At 40.5% G+C, this 19284-nt stretch overlaps 1 protein-coding gene across 7 annotated transcripts in view; it reads right to left on the bottom strand.

Annotated features, from left to right (window-relative positions):
• COL19A1 (collagen type XIX alpha 1 chain) overlaps positions 1-19284 on the bottom strand; it is a 205459-nt gene that overhangs the window by 60060 nt on the left and 126115 nt on the right. For all 7 annotated transcript variants that reach the window (XM_075747427.1, XM_075747424.1, XM_075747428.1 and 4 more), the window contains one exon: positions 9773-9826. In XM_075747427.1, coding sequence (XP_075603542.1) covers positions 9773-9826 — 54 coding nt within the window. The remainder of the gene's footprint in view (positions 1-9772; positions 9827-19284) is intronic.

The raw sequence follows: 19284 nt of genomic DNA, 5'->3' as shown, positions 1-19284 counted from the left end.
CAGCCTACTTTTCTCCAGGCTAAACAACCCCAGGTCCCTCAGCTGCTCCTCATAGGACTTGCTCTCTAGACCCTTCACCAGCTTCGTTGCCCTTCTCTGGACACGCTCCAGCACCTGAATGTCTTTCTTGTAGTGGGGGGGCCCAAAACTGAACACAGTACTCGAGGTGCGGCCTCACCAGAACCAAGTACAGGAGGATGATCAGTTCCCTAGTCCTGCTGGCCACACTATTTCTGATACAAGCCAGGATGCTGTTGGCCTTCTTGGCCACCTGGGCACACTGCTGGCTCACATTCATCTGGCTGTCGACCAACACCCCCAGGTCCTTTTCTGCCATGCAGCTTTCCAGTCACTCTTCCTCAAGCCTGTAGTGTTGCATGGGGTTGTTGTGACCCAAGTGCAGGACCCGGCACTGAGCCTTGTTGAACCTCATACAGCTGGCCTCAGCCCATCAATCCAGCCTGTCCAGATCCCTCTGGAGAGCCTTCGTACCCTTGAGCAGATCAACACTCTCACACAACATGGTGTCATCTGCAAACTTACCAAGGGTGCACTTGATCCCCTTGTCCAGATCATGGATAAAGATGTTAAAGAGATCTGTCCCCAATACTGAGTCCTGGGAACACCACTTGTGACCGGCTGCCCACTGGATTTAACTCCACTCACCACAACCCTTTGGGCCCAGCTATCCAGTCAGTTTTTCACCCAGCAAAGTGTACGCCCATCCAAGCCACGAGCAGCCAGTTTCTCCAGGAGAATGCTGTGGGAAATGGTGTCAAAAGCTTTACTAAAGTCCGGGTAGACAACATCCACAGCCTTTCCCTCACCCACTAAGCAAGTCACCTTGTCACAGAAGGAGATCAGGTTATTCAAGCAGGACCTGCCTTTCATAAACTCATGCTGACTGGGTCTGATCACCTGGTTGTCCTGTACATGCTGCGTGATGGCACTCAAGATGATCTGCTCCATAACCTTCCCCAGTACCGAGGTCAGACTGACAGACCTGTAGTTCCCTGGATCTTCCTTCCGGCCCTTCTTGTAGATGGGCATCACATTTGCAAACTTCCAGTCAACTGGGACCTGGACATTCCCAGTAAGCCAGGACTGCTGGTAAGTGATTGAAAATGGCTTGGTAAGCACTTCCACCACCAGCTCTCTCAGTACTCTTGGGTGGATCCCATCCAGCCCCATAGACCTGTGTGCATCTAAGTAGTGTAGCAGGTTGCTAACCATTTCCTCTTGGATTATGGGGGCTTCATTTTCCTCCCCGTCCCTGTCTTCCAGCTCAGGGCACTGGGTACCTGGAGAACAACTGGTCTCACTGCTAAAGACTGAGGCAAAGAAGGCATTAAGTACCTCAGCCTTTTCCTCATCATTTGTCACTATGTTTCCCCTCACATCCAATAAAGGATGGAGATTCTCCTTAGCCCTCCATTTGTTGCTAATGCATTTACAGAAACATTTTTAATTGTCTTCTATGGCAGTAGCCAGATTAAGTTCTAGCTGGGCTTTGGTCCTTCTAATTTTCTCCCTGCATAACCTCATGACATCCTTGTGGTCTTCCTGAGTGGCCTGCCCCTTCTTCCAAAGGCCATAAACTCTCCTTTTTCCCTGAGTTCCAGCCAAAATTCTCTGTTTACCCAGGCTGGATTTCTTGCCTGCCAGCTCATCTTTTGGCACATGGGGATGGCCTGCTCCTGCACCCTTAAGGTTTCCTTCTTGAAGAATGTCCAGCCTTCCTGGACTCCTTTGCCCTTCAGGACTGCCTCCCAAGGGACTCTGTTGACCAGTCTTCTAAACAGGCCAAAGTCTGCCCTCTAGGAGTCCAAGGTGGCAGTACTACTCACCCTCCCTCCTTACTTCTCTGAGAATTGAAAACTCATCATTTCGTGATCACTATGTCTAAGATGGCCTCCAACCATCACATCACCCACAATTCCTTCTCTGTTCACAAGCAACAGGTCCAATGCAGCACCTTCCCTAGTTGGTTCACTCACCAGCTGTTTTGGGAAGTTATCTTCCTAGAACCTCCTAAGACTGTTTCCTCTCCGCTGTATTGTATTTCCAGCAGACATCTGGTAAATTGAAGTCCCCCACGAGAACAAGGGCTAGTGATTGTGAGATCATATGACACGATACATATGAAATCATACGAAATGATCCCACGCATTTTACTGTGATTACATTGTTACAGAACTTAAATATTAGGGGACATTGGGAAGATTTGGAAGACACATGAAACATCACAGGTGCCTCACTCTTCCCAACATTGGAAAGATATAAAGCCATAAACTTTTGTGTTGGGTTTGCGTGGCAAGGTTTTGGTAGCGGGAGGGGCTACAGGGGTGGCTTCTGTGAGAAGCTGCTAGAAGCTTCCCCTGTGTCTGATAGAGCCAATGCCAGCCGGCTCCAAGACGGACCCGCCGCTGGCCAAGGCCAAGCCAATCAGTGCCTCTGTGATAACATATTTGAGAAGGGAAAAAAAACCAGTTGGGGCAAGTTTTTGTAGCCAGAGAGAGAAGTGTGAATATGTAAGAAACTCTGCAGACACCAACGTCAGTGCAGGAGGAGGGGGAGGAGGTGCTCTAGTCGCCAGAGCAGAGATCCCCCTGCAGTCTGTGGTGAAGACCATGGTGAAGCAGGCTGTCCCCCTGCAGCCCACAGAGGAAGGATGAGGGGGTGTAGAGATTCCACCTGCAGCCTGTGGAGGACCCCACGCCGGAGCAGGTGGAGGCACCTGAAGGAGGCTGTGACCCCGTGGGAAGCCCACGCTGGAGCAAGTCCCTGACCGGACCGGTAGACCCGTGGAGAGAGGAGCCCACACCAAAGCAGGTTTGCTGGCAGGACTTGTGACCCCATGGGGGACCCACGCTGGAGCAGTTTGCTCCTAAAGGTCTGCACCCCATGGAAGAGATCACGCTGGAGCAGTTCGTGAAGGACTGTAGCCCATGAGAGGGACTCCATGTTGGGGCAGGGGAACGATGAGAGGAGTCCTCCCCCTGAGGATGAAGAAGCGGCAGAAACACCATGTGATGAACTGACCGTAACCCCCACTCCCCGTCCCCCTGTGCTGCTGAGGGGGGCGGAGGTTGAAGCCGGGAGTGAAGTTGAGCCTGGGAAGATGGGAGGGGTGGGGGGAGGTGTTTTAAGATTTGGTTTTATTTCTCATTCCTCTACTCTGTTTTGCTTAGTAATAAATTAGATGAATCTCCTTTCTAATTGTTTTGCTCATGACGATATTTAGTGAGTGATCTCTCCCTGTCCTTATCTCGACCCAAGCCTTTTGTTATACTTCTCCTCCCCATCATGCTGGGGAAGGGGTGAGTGAGCGGCCGCGTGGTACCCTGCTGCTGGCTGGGCCTAAACCACGACAACTTTTCCATTCATTTTAGTTTGGAATTGAATTGTCACTTCAAATTTACATAGAAAAATAAGATAAATATAGCCATGGTGTTTTGACTGAGATTCTCATGCAACTCTGATTTCTGAAGTTAATGGTAGAATTTTTACTTTGATATCCATATTAAAGATGGCAATCCAGAATTGGGACTGAACCTACTTATTAAATGTCTCAACTTCAACACTGTAATCCTGCAGTGTCAAATCCTTGAATCCAGAAGCCTTGCAGGATTCTGTAATACTGCAAGCAGTTAAAAATAAGAATTTATTCTCCCTTTTCCTTTGCTGCCATGTTGTTTCTTGTACTGTTTTTCCACAAATGAAACTGCTGCAACCACACAATCCAGGACAGATTGAATGCTGAATCTGCCACCAACCCCAGACTCTCAGATATTATTTGTACATCAGATATATAATTTTTGACAAAACGGAAAACCTCTGTATGTGACATAACCTCAAAAAAAACCCAGAACTGTCTCGTGACTAAGGCAGTCAAGGGGAACTTAAGGCATTTGGGTTGCATTCTTGACTATGCCACAGCCTTTGTGTTACCAGAGGTAAACCGCCTCTCCTTTAGTATTTCCATTTTCAAAAATTGACATAAATCTAATAATTTTATCTTTCCATCATTCTTTCTAAAATGAAATTAATAAAATGAGTGTACAACAACAGAAAATACTTTTGTTCAAGGGTTTCCTTTTTTTGTTTCAAAGGTTTTGTTCAAGGGTGTTTCCCTAAACTCTAGTCTCTTTCTTCCTTTCCACACTGTTTCTCTCCACTAATATAGCTGCATAACCCACTATGAAGTCTCTACAGACAAAAAAAAAAAAAAAAAGAAAGAAAGAACCAGTAGTATTGGCTTGCAAGCTGAGAAGCAATGAATTTAAGTGGAGCTGAAGAATTATTGTACATGCAGTTTCTAGCTTTTGAACGAGAATTCTGCTTATCTGCCACTTTGAAGCTCAGTTGAGTGGGGTTTCCTTTTTCTTTTTTAATATCAAGTTGTGTCATTTAGAGAAGTGAAGCACACAGAGAGTACAGTTGTATGAATAAGAAAAGAACTGAAAATGTGTCCTGATTGTTTTCCTAAATTACAAACAGGGTTCAGACATTATTTCTACAGAAAAGGCAGGAATAGAAATACAGGTGCTTAAAAGGAAATAGCTCCAAATTGTGAGATTACTGGGGTTTATAATATATTTTGCTTCCTTTACTTTTATAGTTCATCTGCATTTCTGTAAAGATGACACTGCTGAAAAAGTCTACCCAATCTCCCAGTCCATGCAGTAAAATGTCTAACAAGTAAATTGCACTGCTTGCATCTGAAGAACAGGCCATTTCAGAGAACTCAGCACTGCAAGTGACTCAGTGTAATCACTTTATCCATCTATTTCAGATCTGTGCCTGCCCATTAAAATAAAATACTGTTTTTCTGATTACTATAATGTAAAAAATAGTGAAACTCATCAGTGCAAATGTGCAATATTGTATAACTATTACAAAGAGCAAATGGAAAAAATGATGAAGGCATGATATCTGCCACAATAGAATACATTAAATAAATTACATTTTGATATGGATTTTAAAAACTTAAATGCATAGAGACAATCGATATGACCAACCCTTGCCAGTCATTCCTGTCCTACCATGTAAGCAATTCCAATATTTTTCTAAAAAGCAGCTGAAAGTCCAGGAATACCAGAAATGCTACTGACACTTTTCACTTATCATTGCTTTAATTTTCTGTTTGTTGTAATTAACTGATAACATCCATTCACTTTCAAAATATTGGCAGAGGAATGACAGTATTTCCTGAGGCAGAGGAAATGAGATTTCCAAGGCAAACTGCTGGCTACTTAAGATAACTAGTTTGGTGGCACTGACATATATACTTGAATAACAAGGGACCAAAAGAATATGGAATTAAATGAAGAAATTCAAGTAGTCTGAACTGCCTCACATGCAACACAAACAAAAATGAAACCCTATTTTAAATTTAGATTTTAAAGAGTAACACAAAGCTAATCTTTCAAGCAAGAATAGTTGTGAAGATAAAAGATAGGAAGCTTAGCTCCTGGCAAAGGTAAACGATGAACTGAATGATGAGCTTCAAGGGCTATAACAAGTGTGAAATAAGCCTATTCTGGTTGCAAACAGTAACTTTTGACGTGTTGGTAGAAAACAGCAGATTTAAGAGAATGAATAAGTTTAATGACCTATGATTTAGCAGACTGAAAGTTTCTTTCCTGCCTTGGCCATAGACAGCTTCTTGGACAAATCAGGTAGTCCTCATGTTCTCTACCTTTAAAAACCAGTGCTGATAGCACTTCCCTTCTGCCAAACAGCAGCACTGAGCAGAAGTCGTACTCGGACTCACCCCAAAGAATGCTGTTAAACTGGTTGAAGACTGTAGCACGACTCTAGGTTGGCACTCTTTATTTTAAAAACAGTCTGATGTCCCACTAAAATGGGAACCCCAAAACCTCCTACAACTGACCATAATATGTAAAACAGTGCCAGACATCATGCAGCTATTTTCTAAGTAGGACAAGTAGAAAAATAAATGATCTCGTCTTAATAGAACTGTACATAAAACCAGGCAGGTAGTAATTCTACAACGCAAGACCAGAAAAGCCTTTTGCCTAAGTGAAGACTGCAGAACTGGGCCTGTACATCCTTAGGCCAACAACATATAAATACTAAATTCAGCCACCTTCCATAAATTTGGTTTTAAGAACTGAAAAAAACTGGTGCAGGAACTACAATGCCAATGCATTATACATATGCAAAATAATCTACAGTCTGCTGGTAACCCTTTCTGCATTGCTAAGTCCTGCAGATACTTTTGTTAGCAGCTATGGCAGCTGAAAGCTATCAGTTCAGTTCTGCAGTCAGATCAAAATGCTGTACTTACAACCTCACAGCATCCTACTATCTTAATATTTCTTTTTGTTTCATAAAATCACCATTTCAATTTCAGTGAAGAAACATGCTGAGCGGCATAACAGCGTGTGAAAGAGAGCGTATCTCTTTCAGAAGACTTCAGAAGAAAATGCAAGCAAGAAAATGTATGAAATACATTTGAAGGGTACAGAGATTTTGATTTCACCATCCTAATTTTCAGAATGCTTCTGAGACTGAAATGAATCGTGCATTTAACAGAAGCTTTAAACTGCTCTCCAGGCTCTTTAAAAGAGGGGAAGGGATCGAAAAGCACTAGAGGGAGCTGCTGTTCTACTCAACTCGTTTGGATTCCTTGTTTTCAGCATAAATTGTTACCTGCTGGAGTGAGGCAAGCGTGAGCACACATCTCAGCTCTCCAGTATTGAAAGAAGAGAACAGTACTCAAAAACAACATCAGACAGCAAGGATGCAAACCATGAATTCTGAACCAGAAGGGAATAACAGAACACTTTAAAAGCCTATCACATTTAATTAACTTTAAAAAATACTCAAAGGAGGATCATCATCTGGTAGGCTTACAGAAATATTTTTTATAACCCATCAATAAAAATCCTCATTGATTCATTTGTCTTTTGTGGCCACAGGATTTGCTCCAAAGGGAAAAAATGACATAAAAGAAAGGATGAGGGAAAAATGACACAAAAGAAAGGATACCTGGAGGAAAATGCATAGAGTCCCACTTTAACTGAGTAGTTTCATCACCAGTTGCCAATGAATCTACATTTCTGACACCAATACAGGTTTTTAACCAAAGATGTGCAGATGATGTTAAGGGACTAGAAACTCACTACAAACATCAATTTTACTAAATAGATAAATAAATAATCGCCAGAAATTAGGTTAGGGGAAAAAAAAAAAAAAAGAGGCATTGAGAGAGGGTTAGAAAAGTCTTTAATGTCACCATAGAAGTAGGTAAAAATTTATTTTAACTAATCAAAACTCACACCACTTAGTTGTGTCCAATTTAAAGCCCTTTTGACTGTTCGGAATATGATCTCTTAATCCCTCCTGCACCCACTTTTGTTAGGACTGTTCTTTATACCAAATCCCCCGAGTATTGCATAGTGTTCAACTTCTTCCTCAAGGAGGCAGAACTTTCCTTCTCACAGGTTTTTTTGTCATTACTGAACACCTGGCTGTTCTAATATCTGAATTAAGTACCTAATGTCATGGTATAAACTGATAAATAAATTAGGTAAATTTATTGATTTCCAACACGCAGAGTGTATTGTAGCTACCCTAGCAATTAATGACTGAATCTCCTTTTTCTCAAAGACAAATTTCATACTCTTCTGAAACACCAACCAAACACCAAACTTACTTTTGCTGGAGAGTCTAATTTTTACATGTTCAGTCAATCTGTTAAACATTTTGTACCCTGTACATGCCAAATTTATGACAGCAACCACCTTGCAGGTGTGATAGTTCTGTTGCACTCTGGGCATGAGGGAGCTGCCACTACTTACTATTAGAAGAGAAGGGGTAACTGGAAGCATAATGTAGCAAAAATTAATATGGTTTGAGCCTTGAAAAAGAGAGGAGGAAAGATGGATCATGTTAAAGTCTTTTTGGTATGTACAAACTGTAGCACTTTAAACATGGGGATACTGCCAATGCACATTAGCAGGCATTACTGCTTTTAGAGCACGCTTTTTCTATGCATTACGTTCTCAGTCTTGGAAGAAGAACACAAGATGTTGGTGTGGCTGTATCCAAAGTAAGGACTGCATCGAGATAGTTATATCAGAAACAAATAATTTTAACTGATATTTAGGCCATGACTGCTTGAGGAATGTTTTTCTGATATGTAGTGCTAGGCTACGGTCCCCATACAGAGCTCCTTGTACAGACGCTGCCATGCTGATGAAGTTGAGCTTTCCATTTGCTCTAAGAAAATCTGAAATACGTCTCAGTAATAAAAGTGCAATTTAGCCTCCACTCAAGATTTCTGGTATGTCTGTCAAGGTTCATACATCTTCACAAGTCTGACCTGCCAGCAAATCTATGATGGCAGAAATCTGTAATGGAGAAACAGCTTTTCATTGGTTCACAAAAAGCTAAGGCGATTAGGTCTAACACTGACCTCTGCTATGGTTTGCCTCCTTTTTTTTTTTTTTTTTTTCCTTTTTGGCATTTGTATTGAGAAAGATTCTGCATCACTCCTCTCCTGTGTTTGGACTCCTGCAGTCTGCAGTACCATTTCAGCATTAGGAAGCCCAATCTGCCAAACTGTACAAAAGTCTCAAATAAGCAAAGCTTCAATATGACTAGAGGCAGGGGAGAAGATGGAGAGGGAGGGATTTTCAACTATTTAGTTTTATGCAGGATAATTGAACTCCATAATCAACTCCTGTTTCTGAACACATTTTGCAAGGAAAAAGGGGAAAAAATATTTATAGAATTTATGCAGTTTAGGTTTTAGATGAGTGTAAATGACATCTATTTCATTTTAGTCATTGTATTTCATGTAGCAGTGTGTTATTCTCTACAAATAAGATGAGTTTTCCCTTGCAGTGAGGTTGAAGCATATGAATCAAATGGTCTGATGTATAAACTACTGGCCTTTACCTACTTCAGGTAAGCAGAAAAAGGAATTATGAAATCCTTGTTTGATATTAAGAATGTAATGCAGTAGAAGTTTACTTAATCCACAAAATCCAACAAAAGCTGTTTTGTATGTGTGCATGACAGCACTTTTGCAACACAGCGTATAGGGAATTCTACAAATATGACCTCTACTAAAGGAAGGCTGCATTTATTCTAGATTAATATACATCCATGCCGGACTTGAAATTTGAAATCATGTATCACTTAAAAGAAAAAAATTAAATCCCAAACCTCTTAGATCTGAGCCAAACCTTTTAGTTCTTCATATTACAAATCCTTTCACAGAGTCATGCATTTCTTAATCTTTTTAATTCTTCAATAAACTCATTTGAACTGCAGCTGAGTGCTCATTCCAGTGCTGGGTATAATCCTCCCCACCATTCAGACAGTTGGCACATGCTTCACACAGTCCTTCATCTTTCAAATTATCCCTCTGAGACAGAAATTATCCCATCTTCTACAGAGCATCACGCATTTTGCAAAGTGAATGAATGCACAGTATTCACATTTAGCATACATGGCTAGTCTTTCTTTGAAATGCCAGGCAACTCCTGCCTCCTCCGCTCAAGTCTGCATCTTGTTCTTTCCCTCCTGTGTAGTCCATCATATTTGTGGACCCCAGTCCTTTTATCTTTGCTGTATCCAAAGGCCAGCAATAGTAGCTGTTATACAGCTGTTATACCACAGAGGAAACACAGATCAACTGTTCTCAACTATATTTCTGATCAGGTAACCTGCCATAAAAAAAAGCTAACAAAGTTCCAGGATAGAGTGAAAATTTCCCATTCCCTTCGTTACTTACAGGAGGTCCTGGTGGCCCCGGTTTTCCTGGGAGGCCGGGTTTGCCTCGTCTTCCCTGGAAACAAAAAAGAAAAACAGACGTTTATAAATGCTATGGCTAGTGACCGACTTGGAATAAGAATTTTGTTTGAGAAAATATTTATTGCCTTGCTTATTAGCAAAAAAATTCAAAAGCTATCCAAAACGAATACTCTGTATCAGTCACTGCAACACTTTCTAATTCGGGTACTTGTAGGACTGTTTTTAATAATTACGACACACTGTATTTGCATCACTGTAACATTTACTGTCACATTTTAGAGTTATGTCTCAAATGTTAGTGCACATCGATAGGACTATAAACAGCATCTTGATGAGGTGTAAAGAAATTATATTTTATCTGAATATACCAGAGCTTGGGATGTTAAATTGTGCTTCAGTATCACCCTGACTTGTACAGTAAGTACATATGTGCAATATAACCCAATTTGCAAATACCATATCCTTCTTCTCCAGCATGTGATAACAAGCAGAAAAACCACAGATTTATTTGCAAAAACAATTCACCTTCCTCGTGCAATTACTACCATCTGTGTATATAATGCACATGCAAAGTTATTTGCATTAAAACTTAAGGTCCCTAAAAGTCAACTTAAGTTAATGGGAGACTTTCTACTTGGATTCTAAAAAACACGCACATGTAACTATTACCATTTTTTAGTACAGAGCTCAACTGAACAACTGCTGTTTTCGCATATGGTGGGGTTTTTTTTTAATTTTTTTTTTTTTTTTTAGGAATATCAACATAAAAATGGAAGTCATTTACAGTAATTTACATCTTTATTGCCAAGTTGAAATCTGATGCACATTTCTTAGAAACAACAGCTGAGAACAACTAATATCTAGGTGTGATGGCAGAAAAAAAAAAAAAGTATTACATCCATTAAGAATAAATTTTTCCCTTGTATATGGCAAACTTAAATTAACAAAAAGCATTAGGGGGAGATCCTGGTGAAAACTTGGCTTACGAAGTTAAAAAAATGAAAATGCTTGCTGACAGCTCACAATTAACACATAGGGGTATTTTTGTAAGCTACGGTCCCTACTTTTAAGCCTGCTTCTGTGTTTTGTTAAATGACAGACTCATACAAACTGCAGAAATAATCTAAGGAACAGACAGTGAAATCTCAGCTTGGCTCTTTACAGGTGAGACCCTTGATCTGTAGGAAACCTCTCTCATGTTCTGCCTTTCAATAACTTTGATGTACATTGAGGGGAAAGAAGATGAGGACAGTAAGGATGGAAAATCCCTCTTCCTCACATGCTGCAGCTCACCAGGGTCACCTCTTGCCCTCAGCCAGGGTCTCTCCTGAGAAGGAGGAGGTAGGGATTCGGAGCCCTTCTAGTTGAAGAAAGAACCGAACAAGGGGTGTGCGGATGTGTTTCATGCACTGGGCTCTGCCACCATGGTTTAATGAAGGTCCTCAGTCAGTCAGTGTGTTTTAAGGGCAGTGTGAAAAAAAAAAAACCACCAACAAAAACCAAACCACCACCTCAGCATATTTGGAGTGCCAAATTCCTGGGTCTTAACTAGCTGAGGCATATGTTATGTGCTGAGCTGTTTAATCCTGCCAGTACTCGCACATGCAGCGCTGTAACTGGGGCAGCTCAGGGTAAATTGTCAGGACCAAAATACGGTACTAGGTGCCTGTATCGGGCTTAAGGCTATATTGCCCCTTACCACCCACCCCAGCATGTCCTCTGCTGGGTTGGTAACAGTGTCCACGCATGTCCTGTGACGGGCCAGAGCTGGGAACTCATCTGGGCTAAGGGTGACCCACAAAAAAGGGGAGTTGTTTTTGACTTTGATCTCTACTTCAGAAATACAGATGGAAACTAGTATTTCCTGTCTTTTTTGAAAAATAGTAAACTTTCCTTAGAAGGTATGAAAACTAGATTGAGAGGTAATGATGTAAATAATAACCAAAGATAAATTGCTTCATACTTTTAAAATAGTCCATCTGAGTTATAATGATCTATACTGTTGACTTCTTAAAGCACCTTCCTTTTCCTGTTTGGACTTATTTAAAGTATCCTGAGGGTGACACTTAAAATCTCAGCAGTCTAAACAAAGTATCAAGGAAGTGTCCGGGGGAAGAAGGTAGGGTTCTGACTGGCAGCCACAGCTGTGAACGAGGTGTTAATTACACAGGAAAACATGGAATATGTTGGGAAGGCAATTTTATCTCTATTTACAAGATGAGCTAAAATGTGATTTATGACATATGGCGAAGTCAAAACTTGACGAACTTTCTGAAAAATCAGTTATAAGAAAATAATTGTTTTGGGGGTGTGTGTGTAATTATTTTTTCACTGTCATTTATTAATTATCAGAACACTTCTCCGGTGAAACACAGAATAAACACTTGCCCTACCTTTTATCCAGTCATTATATTAGCCATTATAGTATGTGCCATGTGTACAAAAAAATCTGTAGAACAATCACACAGACCAGTATGAAGCATCAGCTTTTCCTGCAGGAACAAAAGTACTTTTTTTTCTTTTTTTTCCTTACAAGCACCCTTCTAAACTGTTTATTATTTTAACACAGAAATACGTAAAAGGCCACTACCTTTCAGCAAAGCCTTTTGGATGCAGAGATTTAAATGTCAGGGATACACACAGCTCCATGTACTTGCCAGCACTCCTGCTTCTTTATGATTTCCCACATCAGTATGAAAAAATTAAAATACACAGTATACTAAGAGTGTAAGCAAAAAGTGGTTTATGTTTTTGCTTAGGATAATTAAAACAATTAGAAGAACATTTTTGATAAGCCCATTATGGCCTTGCCTTGAGCAGACCATGAGCCAGACTGTGACTAAGTATTTACAGTTTGATTCCGAGTTTTCCTTGTGGCGAGAAAGAAGAAGTGAAAAACATCTCTGTGCCCTCTCTGGTTCGTAGAGAGGGCTTAGCGGAGAGCCACAGTTCCCACGTCCTGCTCAGCAGCGGGTCTCCACAGCCCCGTGAGAGCTGTATTCACTGCCGTCGTGCTGTGCATGGGGCAGGCAGCCGGCACACGAGGCCCATTACCTTTACTTAGTTGAGTTCACTGAGTAAATATTGAGGTTATAAAACCACTCAAAAGACAAATGAATGTTCTAGGCATCAAATACTTCCTTTAACTAAATAAAAAAATCCAATACCACCTACACTAACTTAAACAAGATAAGTGGTGTCAACAAGTTGTCTAATGATACCTAGAATAATATCTAAAGAAAACCAAAACAGTTGCTGGTTATTATTTCCTTTGTGCTGAGTGTATTTTTGTTGGCAATCAATGTGATAAGAAGGTGTCTAAATGTTATTGATACTGTATCCTGTCCCCTTGAATCATGAAATACCTGCCCTCAACTAATTTGGACAGTTGGCTACTTTCCTCTTTTCCATAGCACAAATTTCAGCTACAATACACACACAAATCATTCAAATAACTGCTTGGTCAGGGGCAAAAAAAGATAAACTATTAAAAAAAAAAATAAGAAATTATACGCTTCAGCAAACCCCAGCTGAGTGCCTAGCTGACCTATGAGGTCAACTTCACTCTTTATTCCTCTCTTCCTTCACCCCTTCTGTTCATCAAAATGACTTGAGCTTTGCCTTACATTAGATGCAAGCGCTGCCCAGAAGAGAGGCTCTGTGCATCCTTCCGCAAGTTTGTGCTCTGATTCTGCTTGCCACCCCTGGGCACCGCTGCAGGTCCAACACACAATGCAAGAATTCAAAGCCTGTATCGTAACCCCCTGCTGTATCATGTTGCATCCATCTATTCACATACCACTAACTACAGAAGAGTAAGATCGCTAATCCTAGTGTCTAAAAATAAGCTAGAGACTATTTTAGGATAAAATTGAGCAGAGTTATGTAGGAACGCTGACATGATTTATGGAATTAATAATTTAAAGCACCCACACTTGAATACGAAGGAAAAAGTTCTTAGAATAAGCCCATGTGAATTTTCAAAGGAAACTGCTAATTAGCAGTTCCTGAAACACATCATCACATTTCAAAACAGGAACTACTTCTAGAGAAAGTAGGAAGCTGGGCTTTAGAGTCTTAACTAGTGTAGTTATTATGCAAGACTAATGAGGCTCATGTAACTCGTTTGCCAAGCTAAACTAAGATTCTTTTGAATAATCCTCAACACCAGACTGACCAAGAGACAGATATACCACAAGCAGGAGGGAGGTGGAAAATGAAGACCCCCCCATCTCAGTGTGCCCAACCCATGGACAACCCGCCAGCCCCTTGGGCACCTAAACGCAGCAATGTGAGTGGAGCTCCGGGCACTTAAAGGACTGTTTCTCCAGCTGTCCAAAGTTGTGATGAAGCAGTCAGACAAGTGCCAGTGCCTACGTTAATTTAGAGTACAGAAAAGAGGCTTTCCTTTGCCTCAGTTCTCCAAGCTGATACACTCAGTCCATATAGACTTCCCATTTTCCCTCTCCGGCTGTGGTCACAAGCCAGTGCCCCTAGCAGCTAATCTGGACCTTGCAGAGCTCCAGCCAACTCTAACCCAGGGGAAAGCCAAGCCCAGCCCAAAGCTGGTGAGAGTCCTCCGCTCCATGGTTTACCAGGAAAAGCTTGCCAAGCTGCCATTTTAGGGGAATGAAGGCAACTTCACATGGCAGTATCAGTAAGAAAGCCAGTTCAAGAGCTAATTGGAAACAAAGATTAGAATTAGTCACAATAGTCAGAGCAATCACCCATCCAACCCAGTTACTCAACGGTGTGCATCTACCAATCGGCTGTGGGACAGGAGAAAGTTCTCCAGGATCCAAATCAACTATTCGACAAAGTGAAAATTAACAAATGCACAGTCTGAATACAGAGTCATTTTCCATTGTGCATTTAGCCAAAAATTTGGTAAAATTTAAAGGGGGCTTTGACATTTAACCACCTGATTGCATGACTGCTGTTTGTTAATAAGAGTAACTTTGGTAGTGTCACAATTGCACAATTGTGTTTTTTTAAATCCTTAGAAATCTTATAGTTTGGATATTCTCTTTCCTAAATTGGAAATCTATGTTGTAGTCAATGAAACCATTTTAACTTTAGTAATACAGCGTTAGGACTTGAATGTACAATTCCTTCTTCAATCCTATTAACCTTGGCCTTGAGGATGTATTACGGTAAACAGTGTATTACAAATGAACCTCTGTATTAAATGTTAAACTTGAATAAACTCACAGGAAATAAGTCCAGAAGGCAAGAAATTAAAGCCGTTTGCAGAAAACAAGTGAAAGTCTGCCCCTCATATCCCAGTAAAGCCTTTCACAGAAACAGGGCTCACAGACGAATAGAGCGCAGCCCCTAATCCCCTGGTTTGGAAGAGAAGTTGCTAGGGAGTTCCTCGCTAATGCAGACGCATTCCTGCACTCAACCTTGGCTTTCTAATTTTAGGAATGATTTCCAATAAACTCTAGTTTCTTCATTTTTGTATTAATGAAATGCTAAAAGAGAGTGCCTAGCCAGGCTGTATAATAGTATTCAAACGCATTTAACAAACATCAAAAAAAGTCCTTAAACAGGCATAGCAGTGCCAAGTAGTAAAATGCCACAACCTATTTTGCCAATAAATCCCTACGCAAAATCCATCACAATTTTTCAAATGTATTCACAAAAGTGTATTTAAAATTCAAAATCACTTGTAGAAATATATTTCAAAATTTAGATATTTTTATAATGAATACATTATTTTTTAATTATGAGAAATAATTTCCTAATCTCTCATGTTGCTATACCTTTTCTAAGAGACATTAAAAAAATATTGATACTAGAGTATGTGGAAGGGAGCCTGAAAATTCTAAATGAGATCTTAAAAGTGGAATAATTTCTGCCATTCCATTAAAAGTTAGATTTTAATTTCTTCAATGGAAAACAACAAAGAAATTTTAAAAAATGATACTATTTTCTACTTGACAAATCTGTCTTCAGCATTCTAAATTACAATCTTTTCTATCCCATTTGTAAAAGCCAAAGTGGGAAAAATATAATTTATTTTTTAAAGCTGTATCCTACCTTACTGGTTATTTACTTTACTTTTAAGGTAGAATCATTCTTGTAGAAAAAACTGAAAATTATCTCTCTCTAACATTAACCATTTTTAGACTGTTAAATACCTGAGTGAAGTAACTTACAGCACTTCAACTTAAAGATAAAATCAGACTGGAGCTTTACATACTTAAAACCAGCTTACATCAAAGTCAGGAAGGACTGAGAAGATTAAAAGAGATTCCAAAACTCCAGAGCTGTAGCTGTGAAAAATACTGTTTGCTCTGTGCCAGGAGCCTGACCTACTATGCAGTAATTATCATTGCTCTGTAATGCTTGTTTTACAATTGGTTGAGTACAACATTTACTCACTGAACTAGAAAACAAATTATGTCAAAGAAATATTTAAGTTCTATAAACCAGATAAATGCAACCTGAATTTAAATTAAGTTTGATGTCACTCTAAACAATTATGTTAAGAAAATCTAACAGCTCCCCACCTATTTATTTATTTAGGAAGATTTTCCACTGTGTCATAATAATTTTATTCATGCTTGATTAGAAAAACTTGTAATCTCAGAGAGTAAATTGATTATTAACATAAGGCAGGTGTTTCAATTTCACAAAGTCCCTCCAAACACATCATTTTAGTGAAATCAAGGCTGAAACACTAGATATAACAACCCAAAGGACTCTCAGTTTTATGAGGTGTTTAATTTGTTACTAAGATAATGCTAAAATAACCTCCTCTTAAGTGAAGTATTTGGTATTATAAACACAACAATTGGAAATAAGGAAGTTGTTTCAAAAATATTTACTTCAAGACACCTGCAACTTCCCAAGGAATAGAGTCAAGAATACGGCTGCGGTATCGTAGAAAGATTTGTAAATGTTTGAACTGAATTCATCACTGGAACCAGGGAAACCACCAGGGTGGAGAATCAGTCTGTTTAAATACACATGAAACATTTCAAATAATCCTATTAATCCATAAAAATGAAGTTGTTGGCAGCTACTCTGAAAATAAGCTTGAGCTATTTAAATAAAAAACACAGAATCATCTGGGTTGGAAGGGACCTCTTGAGATCATCTAGTACAATCCCCCTCCTCAAGCAGGACCAATTGTCCAGGACTGTGTCTACTCGACTTCTGAGTATCTCCACAGATGGAGACTCTACAACCTCTCTGGGCAACCTGTATCAGTATTTGACCACCCTCACAATGAAAAAATGTTTTCTTGCGTTCAGATGGAATTTTCTGATTTTTAATTTGTGCCCATTGCCTCTTGTCCTGTCACCGGCTACTACTGAGAAGAATCTGGCTCCCTCTTCTTCATTCCCTCACATCAGATATTATACACACTGATAAGATCCTCCCTGAGCCTTCTCTTCTCCAGGCTGAAGAGTCCCAGCTCTCTCTTTTTATGAAAGATGCTCCAGTCCCTTTAATGTGCTGTCACTCTGTGCTAGATCAGCTTCACTAAGTTCACATTCTCCTTGATGTGATCTCACCAGTGCTGAGCAAAAGGGAAGGATATCCCCCTGACCTGCTGGCAATGCTCTTCCAAATGAAGCCCAGGATATGGTTGGTCTTTTTTTGCCATGAGGGTGCATTGCTGACTCATGGTCTGCTTGTTGCCCAGCAGGTTCCTCTCCACATAGCTTCTTCCTAGTTTGCTTCCAGTGTATACTGATACCTGGGGTTACTGCTCCCTAGATGCAGGATTCTGCATTTCCCCTTATTGAACTTCATGTGCTTCCTCTTGCCCCAGTTCTCTGCTACATTCTTTCCCATTGTCCAGGTTGTTAATGAAGCTGCTGGACAGTGCTGGCTCCAGTACTGAGCCCTGGGGTACACCACTAGTGACTTGTCTCCAACTGGAGTTTGTGCCACTGATCACAATCCTCTGGGCCCAGTTGTTCAGTTGCTTTTCAAGCCACCTCACTGTACACTTATCTAACCTGTACTTAGTCAGCTTTTCAATGAAATTGATGAGATTAAGTTATGGGAGATAGTGTCAAAGGCTTTGCTAAAGTTGTCAACAACATCCAGTGCTCACCTCTCATCCACCAAGCTAGTCACCCCATTGTGGAAAGCAATGTAGTTGCTCAAGCATGATTTCCCCTTCATAAATCCATGCACATTATCCCAATCACCTTCTTGTCCTTCATGTGCTTGGAAATGGTTTCTTCTCTATCACTTTGCCAGGGATTGAAGTGAGGCTGATCGGTCTGTAGTTCCTCGGATCTTCCTTCTTGAAGACAGAAGTGATATTTACTCTCTTCAGCCTTCAGGAGCCTCTCCCAGTCACCATGACCATTCAAAGATAATCAGGAGTGGCCCTGCAGTGACATGAGCCAGCTCCCTCTACACTTGTGGATGCAACCCATCAGGTCCCACAGACTTACGGAGCTGTCCCCTCCATCTGAAGCTGCTTAGGTGCAAGAGTCCAACAGCAGCTACTTCAGTAGGTCCTGTGCCTTGTGACCATCATCTTTAAGGATGCGTATGCTGGACAGAGAAAGTTTCCTGGCCTCTTCTTTGTGCCCTTCTGCATGAACTGCTGCACCCACTGCTGCACATCTATTGGCTGCTTCTGTTATCACTGCTTCTGTAACTGCTGCATTGCCTGGCTGTTAGATAGTCCTCTTCCTGGCACGGGCTAAAAGGGTGCTCGACCCTCCCTAACCAGGGCTCAGCTAGCGCAAAGGCTGCAGGCAGCCTTTGATCAAGGACAGCTGATGGAGTTGATTAGAAGCTGCTAGAGCTACCCTTACCTTAGCCTTGCGTGGCAGCAGCAGGCACCCTCAGTTTCCTCAGAGGTTTCCCAGAAGTGCCCAATCCCAGAAAAAGTGCCCAGAAGATCAAGAAGGTCTCAAATGAAGAAGAAACTGCTGTGTATCTTAGCTGCATGCTGGGCCTGGCTCTTCTATAGGCCAACTGAGAATGATAAATGACTATTTCTAGATTTCACAGTATAGCTAACAAAGTTGCTTTGATTTCACTAAAATATTGTATTAAAAATTAAATCATTTTCAGAAAAAGTAGTATTTATAAAAAATGAACAAGTTAAGGGAAAATCTCTGCTACAAAGATATCCAATGGAAATGAAGCATTAATTTCCAAAACCCTTTGGAATTATGTTTTTGAAACATAAATTTCACTTCACTGCATTTAACGTAGTAAAGGCAGAGTCTGGAAAACTTCATGCAGTCTGTAAGTAGTAGAAAATTTTAAGTACAGCAACATGGCAAAATTATTTGAAGACTTCAGAAAATGCTTTACATGGGGAGCTGAAGGACTTTTGTTGAATTTTCTCAAAAATAAATGGAATGGTGATTTGATTACAGAGAAAATACTTTAAATATCTCTTTAATGTAAAGCAGACATTAAAAAAAACCCCAGTTGTTGGAGGCTTAAGCTGACCAAGTGTAGAATAAAAAGCACATTTTGCTATGTGGGATTGATTGACAAGAA

Source organism: Balearica regulorum, chromosome 3 (genome assembly GCF_011004875.1).
Source record: "Balearica regulorum gibbericeps isolate bBalReg1 chromosome 3, bBalReg1.pri, whole genome shotgun sequence".
NCBI classification, from domain to species: domain Eukaryota; kingdom Metazoa; phylum Chordata; class Aves; order Gruiformes; family Gruidae; genus Balearica; species Balearica regulorum.
The sequence above is the reverse complement of the archived record's forward strand: the minus strand, read 5'-3'. Positions and strand labels throughout refer to the sequence as shown.